This window comes from Nanorana parkeri, unplaced genomic scaffold (genome assembly GCF_000935625.1).
Source record: "Nanorana parkeri isolate BGI_ZX_2015 unplaced genomic scaffold, ASM93562v1 scaffold203, whole genome shotgun sequence".
Classification (NCBI taxonomy): domain Eukaryota; kingdom Metazoa; phylum Chordata; class Amphibia; order Anura; family Dicroglossidae; genus Nanorana; species Nanorana parkeri.
The window spans coordinates 1,406,990-1,419,994 of record NW_017306471.1 but is presented as its reverse complement, the minus strand read 5'-3'; the positions used below and the strand labels follow the sequence as shown (position 1 = coordinate 1,419,994).

The 13,005-nt window shown below is 42.4% G+C and overlaps 1 protein-coding gene across 1 annotated transcript in view; it reads left to right on the top strand.

Annotated features, from left to right (window-relative positions):
* The first annotated feature begins 709 nt into the window (after nucleotides 1-709).
* Nucleotides 710-13,005, top strand: part of SYNPO (synaptopodin) — a 66,456-nt gene continuing 54,160 nt past the window's right edge. Inside the window, exon 1 of the mRNA XM_018555602.1 lies at nucleotides 710-1,624. Within this exon, the coding sequence (XP_018411104.1) occupies nucleotides 1,216-1,624 (409 nt within the window). The 5' untranslated portion in view covers nucleotides 710-1,215. The remainder of the gene's footprint in view (nucleotides 1,625-13,005) is intronic.

Here is a 13,005-nt window from a genome sequence, read left to right as displayed (position 1 = left end):
AAGCAATGATTGCCTATGGGCATGGTTCCCACGTGGGGGTTTTACAGCGCGCAGGAACGCGCTGCAAAACACCCTACGCCCAAAGAAGTACAGGAGTTTCTTTGGGGCGTATTTGCCGCGCGTATCCATTGAGATACAGCCAGGTAGCCCTCGGAAACACGCATATTCGATACGCCTAGGTGTGAACCCAGCCTTACTGAAGATTTGCACAATTTTTGCTTATACCTAAAGACCAAAACAATGCATCTTAGAAGTAGTCAATTTTATATCCCACTGAGACCTTTGATATCTTAGCTGCAATAATCTTTTTATCTTTATAAAATATATACCTTACTAGCACAGTTATGTTGTAACACTGTAATCATTAGACTATGAACTTTTCTGGCTAACAAGAGTAATAACGGCATCTTGTGGTGCTCTTTTAAATTAGTTGGTTTGCATTAAAGCAAATGCATTTTCTTGAGTTTTTTTATTACATCTTTGTGGCTAATGCTTTAGTCAAGTATGGGTTTCACGCAAACTGAATACCTTAATATACATTAGACAAAAAAATATTATTTTGTACCAGTTACAAGGTACACTTCCATTTTTTCCTATTTGAACTCCTAAAACATATTCCATATACAGTACAATATAGAACAGTAAATATTTCCTTGTTGCTTATAGCAACAAATCTGATGATGCTTTTTGTTCTTTTTGTGTCATTTTAGGAGACAGAAAATGAAAGAATGTGACAATTCAAGAGGAACGAGCCAAGAGAACCATCAGCAGTGAACCCACAGGAACCTTTATACATTAGTGACAATTCCTGCATTAACTGTACGCTGTGTTGTTTTTTGTTCCATGTTTCTTTTGGAGAAGTGCCTATTAGATCACACTCCATCTGCCTTCCCTGCAGAAACAAAAACATTGGATTCTATTATAAGTTGCTATCAGTGATATTATAAAAGTGCAGAACTTATTCTATTTCTATGGAAAATATGAAGTAACCTGTCAGGTGGCAAACAGAGGTATAAAAAAAAAAAACCTTTAATAGTGATGTTTTTGATCATACAAACAATATCGCAGAACACACCAGCTGTAGTTCCATGAAGGGAAGCTGTATTCTCTCTTTTTATTATTAAACCTTCTAGAGGATGGTTAGCTATAAGTTGAAAATTTTTCCACTGTGGTTTTAAGTGACGGCCTGTTTCCTCCAAAAAAGAACAAGAAGCCATGATGTTGAAGTCCAACATAATTCCACAGAATGGATCTATAGTGGGACATGGACTACCTTGTGATTTCATGGATCAGAGTGTAGAAATGGAACATGAAACTTGGAATGCCGTGTCAGATGACTGCGTGAGGGAAGAAAATATCAGCAACAACGAGGCAAAAGAGAGTGATGGTGATGAATTTATGGAGATAAGAACAGCTCATTGGGCTGTAGTTGAAGAAGAACCTGAGGAGTCCACAAACGGTTTCACTGAAAAAGGAGATAACACAGTTGATGGGGGAACCAAAGTAGTTGAAGCCACTCTGAGGATTGATCCCATTCCTACTAAGACAAAAGAAAATGACCTTGAGTGGAAAATTGTGCCCAGTACCACGGTGGTGTCTACTGTTCAGCATTCAAGAAAAATACGTAAGTGATTGTTAAATGCATAGCCTTGAACCACTATAGATGAAACAGGCACAACTGTCACCAATGTTGATATGATCCATCCACTGCAACTACCACTATATAAAATGATGCAGGCCTTTAAAACATTGATATTGCATAGGGGTTCATTGTTTCACCACACTTTGGCTCAGTATCCTCCAAAGGCACGCTGTGTGAAGGTCTGAAATAAGGGCATTAGCAAAACTTAAAACTCCATACCAACATCACCACCACACACACACACACACACACACACACACTTTTTCTACTAATGAAAGTGTATGTATAGCCAAAACATTTTTCTTTTAGTTTTGCATTTAATAGGGAAGTATAAAACCCCTGTTGCATGTGTAGACACACAGTTCTCTGCATTAGCTACCACATCTTTAGATACAAATGGTAGCCCCAGAAAACCATTCTTGCTTATGTGTATGAGGAGCAGTGGAGGAAACAGACACCAACAGTGCTGGCTTACAATTACAGTTGCCCAAATTGGCCAAACAATGGCCAGATCAGCAGGTTTTCAACTACTGCATATCAGGTAATTAAAATGTCAGACCTCAGACCAGATTTCCTCTCACCTTCCAAAATGCAGCCTTCTCTGGACTGGCCACCTTACCTATCCCAGTAGCTGTGAGTAGTTCCTGAGTCCATGTCTTTGGAAGGCTCTAGCTCCAGCCAGTCACTATATTAGCAATTGAAGAACCTAGAAAATCTACCCCAATCATTCCTTTTTCCCTACTTCATCCCCTCTCCATAGAAGTTACTTGAAAGATCAGCTTTGCGGCACATCAGTGGCGTAACAACCGGGGGTGCGGGGGGGTCACTTGCCCCGGGCGCCCATAACTCTGGTTACGCCACTGCTCCCACTGACACCAATAATGGGACACTATTCCTCTAAATGACACCAATGATTTGGTACTATCGATCCTACTGACACCAATGATGTGGTACTATTGATCCCACTTGGTGCCAATGATGGGGCACTATTCCTCCCACTGATACCAACGATGGAGCACTATTGATCCCACCGACATCAAGCATGGGACACTATTCCTCCCACTGACACCAATGATGTCGTACTATCGATTCCCACTGACACCAATGATGTGGTACTATTGATCCCACTGACGCCAATGATGGGGCACTATGTCTCCCACTGACACCAATAATGTGGTAATATTGATCCCACTGACACCAATGATGTGGTACTATTGATCCCACTTGATGCCAATGATGGGGCACTATTCCTCCCACTGATACCAACAATGGAGCACTATTGATCCCACCGACATCAAGCATGGGACACTATTCCTCCCACTGACACCAATGATGTCGTACTATCGATTCCCACTGACACCAATGATGTGGTACTATTGATCCCACTTGATGCCAATGATGGGGCACTATTCCTCCCACTGATCCCACGATGGAGCACTATTGATCCCACCGACATCATGCATGGGACACTATTCCTCCCACTGACACCAATGATGTTGTACTATCGATTCCCACTGACACCAATGATGTGGTACTATTGATCCCACTTGATGCCAATGATGGGGCACTATTCCTCCCACTGATCCCACGATGGAGCACTATTGATCCCACCGACATCATGCATGGGACACTATTCCTCCCACTGACACCAATGATGTTGTACTATCGATCCCACTGACACCAATGATGTGGTACTATTGATCCCACTGAGGCCAATGATAGGCTGCTATTCCGCCCACTGACAACAATGATGGGGCACTATTCCTCCCACTGACACCAATGATTGGACACTATTGATCCTACTGACACCAATGATGGGGCACTATTCTTCCAACTGATGCCAATGATGGGACATTATTTCTCCTCCCACTGACCACCAGTGCTAGGTCCACTTCTCACTCCCAATGACCACAGTCTGACTCCTGTAAAGTCTGAATTACAGTGAACTGGCCCTTTGTTTAAAAAATGTGGGGACCCCTCTTATAACGTGTAAACTTGTGAGCTCAATTTTTATTTATGATTTGACAAGTGCCTTATTGATTCACATGAAGTGTGAGTAAAGTGATTTATGGCTGTAGCTACACCTACACCTTATGGTACTGCAGCTCTGCCTAAAGTGCACAACTAAAGGCCCATTCAGACCTCTCTGTTCCAATGAGTTTCTTCAAGGCAGGCCATTCAAATATTGGGTTATCAATGCCATGCATCAGAACGGACCAAAAAATAGAAATAAACAATTTTTTCCAGCACAGCACACTGCAACAGATGGTAGTATGTTATCATGCATTGTAGTGTGCTGCAAAACATGTGTTGGTGGTGTGTTGCGTTTATGCATTAACACATGTAACATGCATTAATGTGTGCAATCCTGCAACCCACTACACTGGAGAGGTCTGAATGGGCCTTTGGAGCGTCTTGAATAATTTTAGACACTGAACAGCTAACCTTTTACTCTGAAAATGCTAGCTACCTGGCTGCCATACTTACTCTGCAATTGCAGCCCTTTTTGAGTCACTAGTACAGAACAAGTATGCATATCAGCAGTGCCGAAGTCAGACACAGCCAAGCATAACATTTTCAGATCACCAGTGGCCACTTTATAATTTTCCTCAAATTCATCTTTGAATAGTTATATTAAGATTTTAAAGGTGACGTTTCCATCCAGATGGCTCTGAAAAGCTGACATGATTTATACTGCTCCTCAACCAAGGGACTTTTCCATGATTTATTTGGGTGCTACGATATAAAAGCTTTTGTGTCATGTGAAATCGTCTGGCGGGCAGACAGAGCTTAGCGTGAATATATCATACACCTTCTAAAGTTTCCATACACAATGAACGGGTTACATTTATAACCATGTGCACCCCAGGTGTATGAAATGTCTTCAAACATATGTACACCAGAACCTAAGGTCAACGTAAACTTAAAAAGTGAAGATTTTCTATGTTATAGTAAACACCTAGAAATGTTAATTGTGCCTAAGCTGTACTCTACAAAATACGAAATTCTTCTAAACAATTGGTGTGTTTCCAGTCTCATAGCTGTATATCTGCAGTGAGAGAGCCACTGGTGCCTGTGATTGCTAGGTTCATTCGATTTGTAGTGAGATTTGGAAATGTCACTACTGTGTTGCTTACTGGAGAGGAATTTGTGTTTGAACCTGAACTGTATGCATTCCCCTGCTTGAGCTTCATTTTTTTGATCTGTTTCCTCCACTTCTCTTGTATCTCACATGCTCCCCCTCTCAGACACTGGAGCTTATAGTGGGAGGGTTTCAGCAACAGAGGCGGTGCTTTCCATCCAGAAAGCAGGGGCAGGACCAGGAGTGGTCAGATGCTGACTGACAAGCTACAGTCTTGTGATTCAGCAGTGACAATGACGATAGCCACGCTCCCTGCAACATTTTTTCATCCCAATTTAGTGCAAACAACTACAGCCTACTTGAGAGTGGCAACTCTGCTCTGAATTAAGGAGCAGTGTAGCATTGTTGTCACACTAAAACATAAAGCTGCATTAGGTGGACGTCACTGGCATGATTAACACTGGTGGGGCTGTGCATGGAGGGAAGGGGGGAACTACTGTGTAGATGCACTTATATTTAAGTGCTACACAATAACAATTGTGTGTAACAATCACCATAGCGTCCCAGGCGGCCGCTATGTGGCCCGGGGCACTGGGGAGCCCGGCCAGGGCATCCCCCTGATGCCGTGCGGGCTGCCTGGGTCGCTATGGCATCTCAGGTTGCTGGCTGTCACTGGCGGCTGTGAGGAGGTACGCCCGCTATTCACATGTGCAGTGGCGCGTTCCTCCTCACAGCCGCTGCTGAGTCGGTGACAACCAGCAGCTTCGGAGGAGGTGGCTGGGCCCGTCATCGGCAGCAATGGAGGGGGCAGGGCCCATCGATGGAGGAGGTGGGGCTTAGCGATGGAGGAGGTGGGGCCCAGTGACGAGGAGGCGGGATCCGCCAGCGATCGTGGAGGAGAGGGAGGCGGACACAGGATTGGAGCAGACAGGTAAGAGGGCTTGACTGCCCACCTGAGACCCTGCAGAGCCCACTATAGAGAGTCTCTGGTGGGCTCTGCAGGGTCACCCTCAGTTGGACTGTTTGGGTTATCAGGTGGGCGTTACTAGAAATCACAGGGCCTCATACAAAATTTTGCTATGGGGCCCTGTGATTTCTAATTACGCCCCTGGTGCTACAGTATATATTTTTTAATGGGAGTCTGTAGTTTTGCAGACATTAAAAAATCAATAAATGTATTATTTATTAATGCAAACAGTGAAAGTACCTGAGTTTGACTTGGGATTAGCCACTTGACTTCCCCTGTACAGCACAGCTCATACTAGGAGAGGGAGAGGCAGAACAAGGAACCAGTCAAATGTGCTGATGTGCTCATGTGCTGACAGTAACATGCTATTTGAAGAAAAGCATAGTGACAAAGAGATGAGCTCATTAGTCAGCTGCTTCTCCTTTCAATGTCCAGTCACTGGCTGTGGGTGTAATAAGACCTGTAATTGTTACTTAAATGCAGGAAAGAAAAATCAGGTTGTCTGTCCTGCCAGAAATGGCTATGCTGGGTGACAGAGCTGTTTCAATACCAGAATTGGACAGACAGAGGTCCAAATCCTTTGGCAGGTAGAACAGATAAAGTATATACAATGCATATATATATATATATATATAAATTGTACACTTTGCTTGAAATTTAGCAACAACAAAAAAAAGGCCTTTGCTTAATATTCCACTATAACCAAAGGTAAAATATATTATTTTTTGCTGACTGACGCTTTAAGGGAAAACTATCTGACTTTATTAGACTGTAAAATATGTGGAATTGTTTTATTGTGATCGACCCACTCGAATGTCCTTTAACCTCTATTACCATTGTACAGTACACACCATAAAAATCACACATTTTCTTAAGGAGTTGTGCAAAGGAGGTTCTTGTTACACTGCAAATACTTTTTGATTTATGTTGCTCATGTTCTACAAATACTGCCACTGGAACATATGCCTAATACAGATGTGTGACGTAAAATACTGTTCTAACAAAGAAAACTATGCCGCTTATTTATTGTTCTATCCTAGGAATCTCACTCTATTTGCTGTGTAAATTGTAGGTGCACTGACAAACTTGGTTTATTTTGAGGAAGGCCCATGGCAGTCAACTGAGAACACTAAAGCAGTACAAAGTACAGTAACCCATGACAACGTATAATATTTCACTTTAGGAAAAGAAAGATAAATTATGATTGGCTACTATGGTTAACTGTTGTTCGTCTTATTGGGAAAGGTTTTATCTGGAGGCACACACAGGTGAGTTAGATAACCTGCTAAGGGGTACGTTTGTAAAAATGGTTAAAGTGGAACTATTATTATTCCTATACCGGATTTATAGAGCACCAACAGTTTGCGCAGCACTTTACAATATAACTATGGGCAAAATTAAAATAATTACATATATGACCCAGTCTGTCACTAGCATTAATATACAGAGTTTTTATTTTTCCCCCCTGGATTCCCCTGTAGCATACAGTAGCTTTATTATCTGCGGATCCTGCTAGGAGATTTGTTATTTTTCCACTTCCTTTACAAGTCCAAGCTGTCCAGCAAAAGTTTCCGTGATAATGGTTGGGATAAATCATATAACACTGCCAGGGGTTCTTATAATGATCAGCTTTTTATATGGTCTTTTCCACACACAAAAAAAACTGCTTAAAAAGGGTTAGCTGGAGTTCAGGTTTAATTTGTTTTCTCGCTTACTTAAAGGAGAACTGAGAGAAATAGGGAGCATACTATTGTGTCAGTCACAGCTCCCTGCAGGGATTCCCCCCTCCCCGCTCCAATCCTCCAGCGCTGACTGGGGGATGGGGCGGGTACAGCTGGCTCTGCCTCTAGGTAGGCAGAGCCAGCTGTCAGGCAGCTGGGTGGATCTCAAAAGTAATGTCGGGATCCGTCCCAGCTGCGGCCGTCTCAGTATACCGCGAGCTGTAGCTTGCGATATACTGAGCTTTGGGTCACAGGAGGATGCTAGTATATGTCCTCCCGTGACCCTTAAGAGAACTAAAAGCCCAAGAAAGCCTCCTTTTTTGTATTGCAACCAGGCTGTAGAGATGGTAATAGATGTCAGAATATATTTATTTATTTATTTAGCTAGTTTTGTTCAATAAACTTTTCATAAAGCTGAAAGATTTACTATATCGTTAATAGTTTTCCATAACACAAACATTGTGAAGTCATAACAGAGAATTACAGGACGGGCTATAGCACAATGTTTTTAGAAACTATAAGTTCACAGTCGGTGTGTTATAATAACACACAATTAATGTACTGTTGTGATGCAGACTTTGTTAAAAATTCCCTGTGCTGGCAGCACAGCTCCAATCAAGAGCCCTCACACTCCCTGAGCAACACTGTTGATTGGAGCACTGTGCAGGGGGGGGGTGTCAGACCAGAGCAGGGTCCAGATCTCCAGCGTGCTGCCAGCACAGGGAAGAAGCCCACATCTATTTCTTCCTATGCAGTCTGAATTCATTGCAGTAAGACAAAGGGATGTTTCAGTTGTGCTTTAAAAACAATTGTATAGATCAGGAGATTTTCTACGAGCATTGGTTTGTACTTAAATTGGGCTCCCTTTCTTGCAAAAAGGAACATATCCCACATGAAAAATGTAATAAATTATATAGTATAAATGAAAAGATGTATAACTGTGTGCGCAAATGTGCCATATACAGCCCACATAATTTTGTTTTCTCATTATGTTTGGGGATTAGATCTCTATTCCCAAAAGGGCAATTAGTAAAACAAGGAACTGATGAGGTGTCTATACTGCAAACACTGTAACAACACATAGAGAGCCATTATGCTATTTCTGAGTAAGGATGTTTACATGTCATGAAACCATGCTACTTGACTAATCAGTGCCTTATTAACTCTCAAGTATCCAGAAAATAGGTTTCCTTTCTCAACAAGACATAGTAAGACAGTAATACTGCTCACAGACTTTAGGGTACATTTCATTATGCAGGCACAATTTGATCTCTTGCAAGGCAAGCTATTGTTGTTACGCCACTGAGTGGGAGACATAGTGCCCCATCATTGGCGTCAGTGGGATCAATAGTACCACATCATTGGTGTCAGTGGGATCGATAGTACCAAATCATTGGTGTCAGTTAGAGGAATAGTGTCCCATTCTTGATGTCAGTGGGATCAATAGTGCTCCATCGTTGGTATCAGTGGGAGGAATAGTGCCCCATCATTGGTGTCAGTGGTATTAATAGTACTACATCATTGGTGTCAGTGGGATCAATAGTGTCCCATCATTGGTATCAATGGGTGTAATAGTGCCCCATCATGTCAGTGGGAGCAATAGTGCTACAAGGCCTGGATAAAGGTAATCAAAAAGCCACATTTGGGATGCAGTTTGTGGACCACTGCATTATAACAGCTCAGTAGTGGATACTCATATTCTTACAAATTCTGATGACTAATGAACATATAAATAGATTACATTGTACAGATTTTTGTTTAAATTTAGCAATGTTCTAATTCCAGACAGAAAGTAGGCTGGCTGTTACTTGTTTACACCAGTAAACAACGTTTTTAAAATAGGCACTTTTTTTCTGATGTAACTTTACCCCTCTGTGAACTAGCACATGTCATGTCCTCCTATACAACATATGTATTATGAGCAAATTGTTACAAGTCAAGCATAACAACTCAGATGTATCAAAGAGAACGGAACATTTCATTTTAGCGAGAGCTTTGCAGCACAGCTGGAGCAGTGTTCTTCTGCGTAGCCCCTCCTTTACCCTCCCGTGTATTACAAGTTCATAGGGTGTTGAGTTTCTCTGACAAGGACCCTGTAATCTGTGTTTTGTTCTGTTGTGACTGCCTCATGGAACTGCACCAATTCACATGACTAGACATCAGGGGGATTTTCTCGGTAATTATCTATGTAATTACTTTACAGTTAGAGTGAGTTTTCTTCCAGACTTAACTGCAGGTTACTAATGGTTTGGCAAGAATTTCTAGTGATTTTTTTTATCGTCTTAATGCCAAAGGGGTGTGTGAGATCCCAGTATGGCCCGCAGCACTGATGGAGACAGTTACATACTTGCATAGACTTGCATCTCAGGCCTTTTTTCAAGTCTCCCCGCTCTATGTTGACCTCCTGCCATGAAGATTGATCACTGCACTTGAAGTTCCAGCTTCAGACAGTAGCACTTTTTATCTAAGGTCAGAGCACACGGGCTCAAGGGTCAGCTGGGATGAGGTTGTTGTGCAAGGGCCAACAGTTGTCACTTGATTTATATTATAGTGAGGGAGTTAGTAAAGGTCAATCTGACTACTGCACATCTATGAATGAAAGAGTTTGGCAAGCTGTTCGTGTTTGCCAGTACAGCCAGTCAGGTTCTCCCTTTGCTGGTTCTAGAATATAGCTGTCAAGGGTACAGCATCCAATATAACATACTTATGCACTGTTGGAAGCTACACACAGACATAAACACAGACAAAGCTAAGCATGGGCATGAGATAACAGATGCTTTTTTTCAGGTTGGTGCCTACACCAACACCTTGAGCTACAATCATATTCTATCACCCTGCGCATGTCTACCAGCCAGCCGATCTCTGGAAAAACAGTAATTCGCACATAACCTGTCCCAAATGCTTCTATTCCTGTCTGTGCTGGTCTTCTCTTTGTGCTTTTTTCCATCAACTAAACAGGATGATTTGGCCAAGTCAAACATTCCTCTTTAAAGGCTTCACCTTAATTAAAAAAAAAGAAATTAGACAACCCCCCTTTGTAATGCAAACAGATCTAGGATCAGACCCTCCTCTGTAAGCAAGCAGATCTAGGATCAGATCCCTCCTCTGTAATGCAAGCAGATCCAGGATCAGATCCCTCCACTGTAATGCAAGCAGATCTAGAATCAGATCCCTCCTCTGTAATGCAAGCAAACCTAGGATCAGATCCCTCCTCTGTTTCCCTCCTCTGTAATGCAAGCAGATCCAGGATCAGATCCCTCCACTGTAATGCAAGCAGATCTAGAATCAGATCCCTCCTCTGTAATGCAAGCAAACCTAGGATCAGATCCCTCCTCTGTAATGCAAGCAAACCTAGGATCAGATCCCTCCTCTGTAATGCTCACAAACTTAGGATCAGATTCCTCCTCTGCAATGCATGCAGACCTAGGATCAGACATCATCCTTTGTAATGCAAGCACACCTAGGATCAGACCCCTGCTCTGTCTCTAGTGTAAGTGGACCTGAGATCAGGTTTCCTCCACTGTAATGCATGCCAGACACCTTCTCTGTAAGCAATCAAGCCTAGGATGAGATCCTTCCTTTGTAATGCAAGCAGACCTAGGATCAGATCACTGCACTGTAAGGCAAGCAGACCTAGGATCAGATCCCTGCACTGTAAGGCAAGGCAAGACAAGATTGTTCTTTTGTAATGCATGCAGACCAAGGATCAGACCCCTTCTTATTAATACAAGCAGACCTAGGATTATATGCCTCCTCCATAATACAAGCAGATTTAGGATGAGGGGCCTCCTCTGCAATACAAGTAGATCTAGGATTATATTCCACCTCTGTAATGCAAGTAAACCTAGGATCAGACCCCCCCTCTGAAAAACAAGCAATCCTAGGTTTAGATGTCTTCTCTGTATTGCAAGCAAACCTAGGATCAGAAGCTTCCACTTTCTATAATGCAAGCAGACATAGGTTCAAACCCCTCCTCCATTAGTAATTCAAGCAGACCTAGGGCCAGATCCCCTCCTCTCTCTGTACCACAGGCAGATATAGGATCTACTACTCTTCAATGCAAGCAGACCTAGGATTGGTAGCTTCCTCTGTAATGCAAGCAGATTTAGTATCAGATCCCTCCTCTGTAATGCAAACAGACCTAGAATCAGACCCTTCCCCTGCAATGCACACAGATGTAGGATCAGACCCTTCCCCTGCAATGCAAGCAGACCTAGGATCAGACTCCTCCCCTGCAATGCAAACAGACCTCAGAACAGACCTTTTCTCTTTGACACAAATATAGTTCAGAACACACAGTCTTTCCAGATTTATTCACAATACTCATAAGGGAGCACTTTCTGTTTAGTGTGTGTGCTTATGTGAACAAAGTGATGATAATGACAGAGAACATACAACCGCTATCATTCTATCGGCTTCAGTCATTTTAAAATTTAACAAGGCTTCCTGTGAGACTATGCCATGCCATGCATACAGATGGTCCCCCCTGTCGCATAATATTCCTAACATCATTCACCCGCTGTCACTTTTCTGCCTTCTTTCTTTATCTGTACGTCAGTCAGTACTATGTACACAAGTTAGTAACGCGAGGCCGGTCTGGGTACATTGACCTCTCACAGCTCAGGTGGCCCAGCAGTCAGGTGTACTGAATAAACATGAATTATTTAAAGACATGCTGGGGATTAAAACCACAGAGGAAGAAAGTGGACACAACTCAACGAAAGATGGTAATTCCTATGATGGCGGGGCCATGTTAGTGCCTTTATATATACTGCTGTCATAGGCCTAATAAGGGTTGTCAGATGCCCCTTATTAGCAAGCTTGTTCACTACTTTCATTAAAATTTTTAGTCCATGCCAGCTTGTTGTCATCTACTATACCTGATTCATCCAATATCTGTATGAACAGGGATGTTAAGTAAAAACACTGGTGATTTTATCCAACCTGGATATATGTTATTGTTATAATATGTTATTGCATATGTTTCTTTGAAAACCCAGCAAATTTGGTCTGAGGGGAGCTTAACACGGACCACAAATGGCGGGTCTGGGGTTTCTTTTTCTTTTTTTTTTTAATAAGTGTACCTTTCACCTTGCCCATTTAGGGTCCGTGTTAAGCTCCCCTCAGACCAAATTTGCTGGGTTTTCAAAGAAACATATGCAATAACATATTATAACAATAACATATATCCAGGTTGGATGAAATGTTTAGTGCAGTATAACATTTTTCGTAGTTATATAGAGGTCCAATAAGGATACAAAGAGTGGAAACTGAGGAAGAAAGAAGGATGGACAGTCCTACCAATTGAGGGACAGTTCGGTATGCAATAGGGCCAATTTTGGACATAGCCTTTGAACCTGCCAGTGTGTTTTTTGGATTGTAAGGATAAACTGAAAGAAACCTTAACAAACACCCGAGGACATCCATAATTTGGGTGGCATCCAAACCACAGCCCAGAGCTGCAAGAAAGGGTTGGGAGAGACGGGGCCAGATTTGATCGGGTAATTCCATTTTCCCATATTCTTTGGGAAAGTGAACTTACCCTTTAATGCACATTGTGTGTGTAAGAGAGTTCTGCTGCCTGGCTACCACA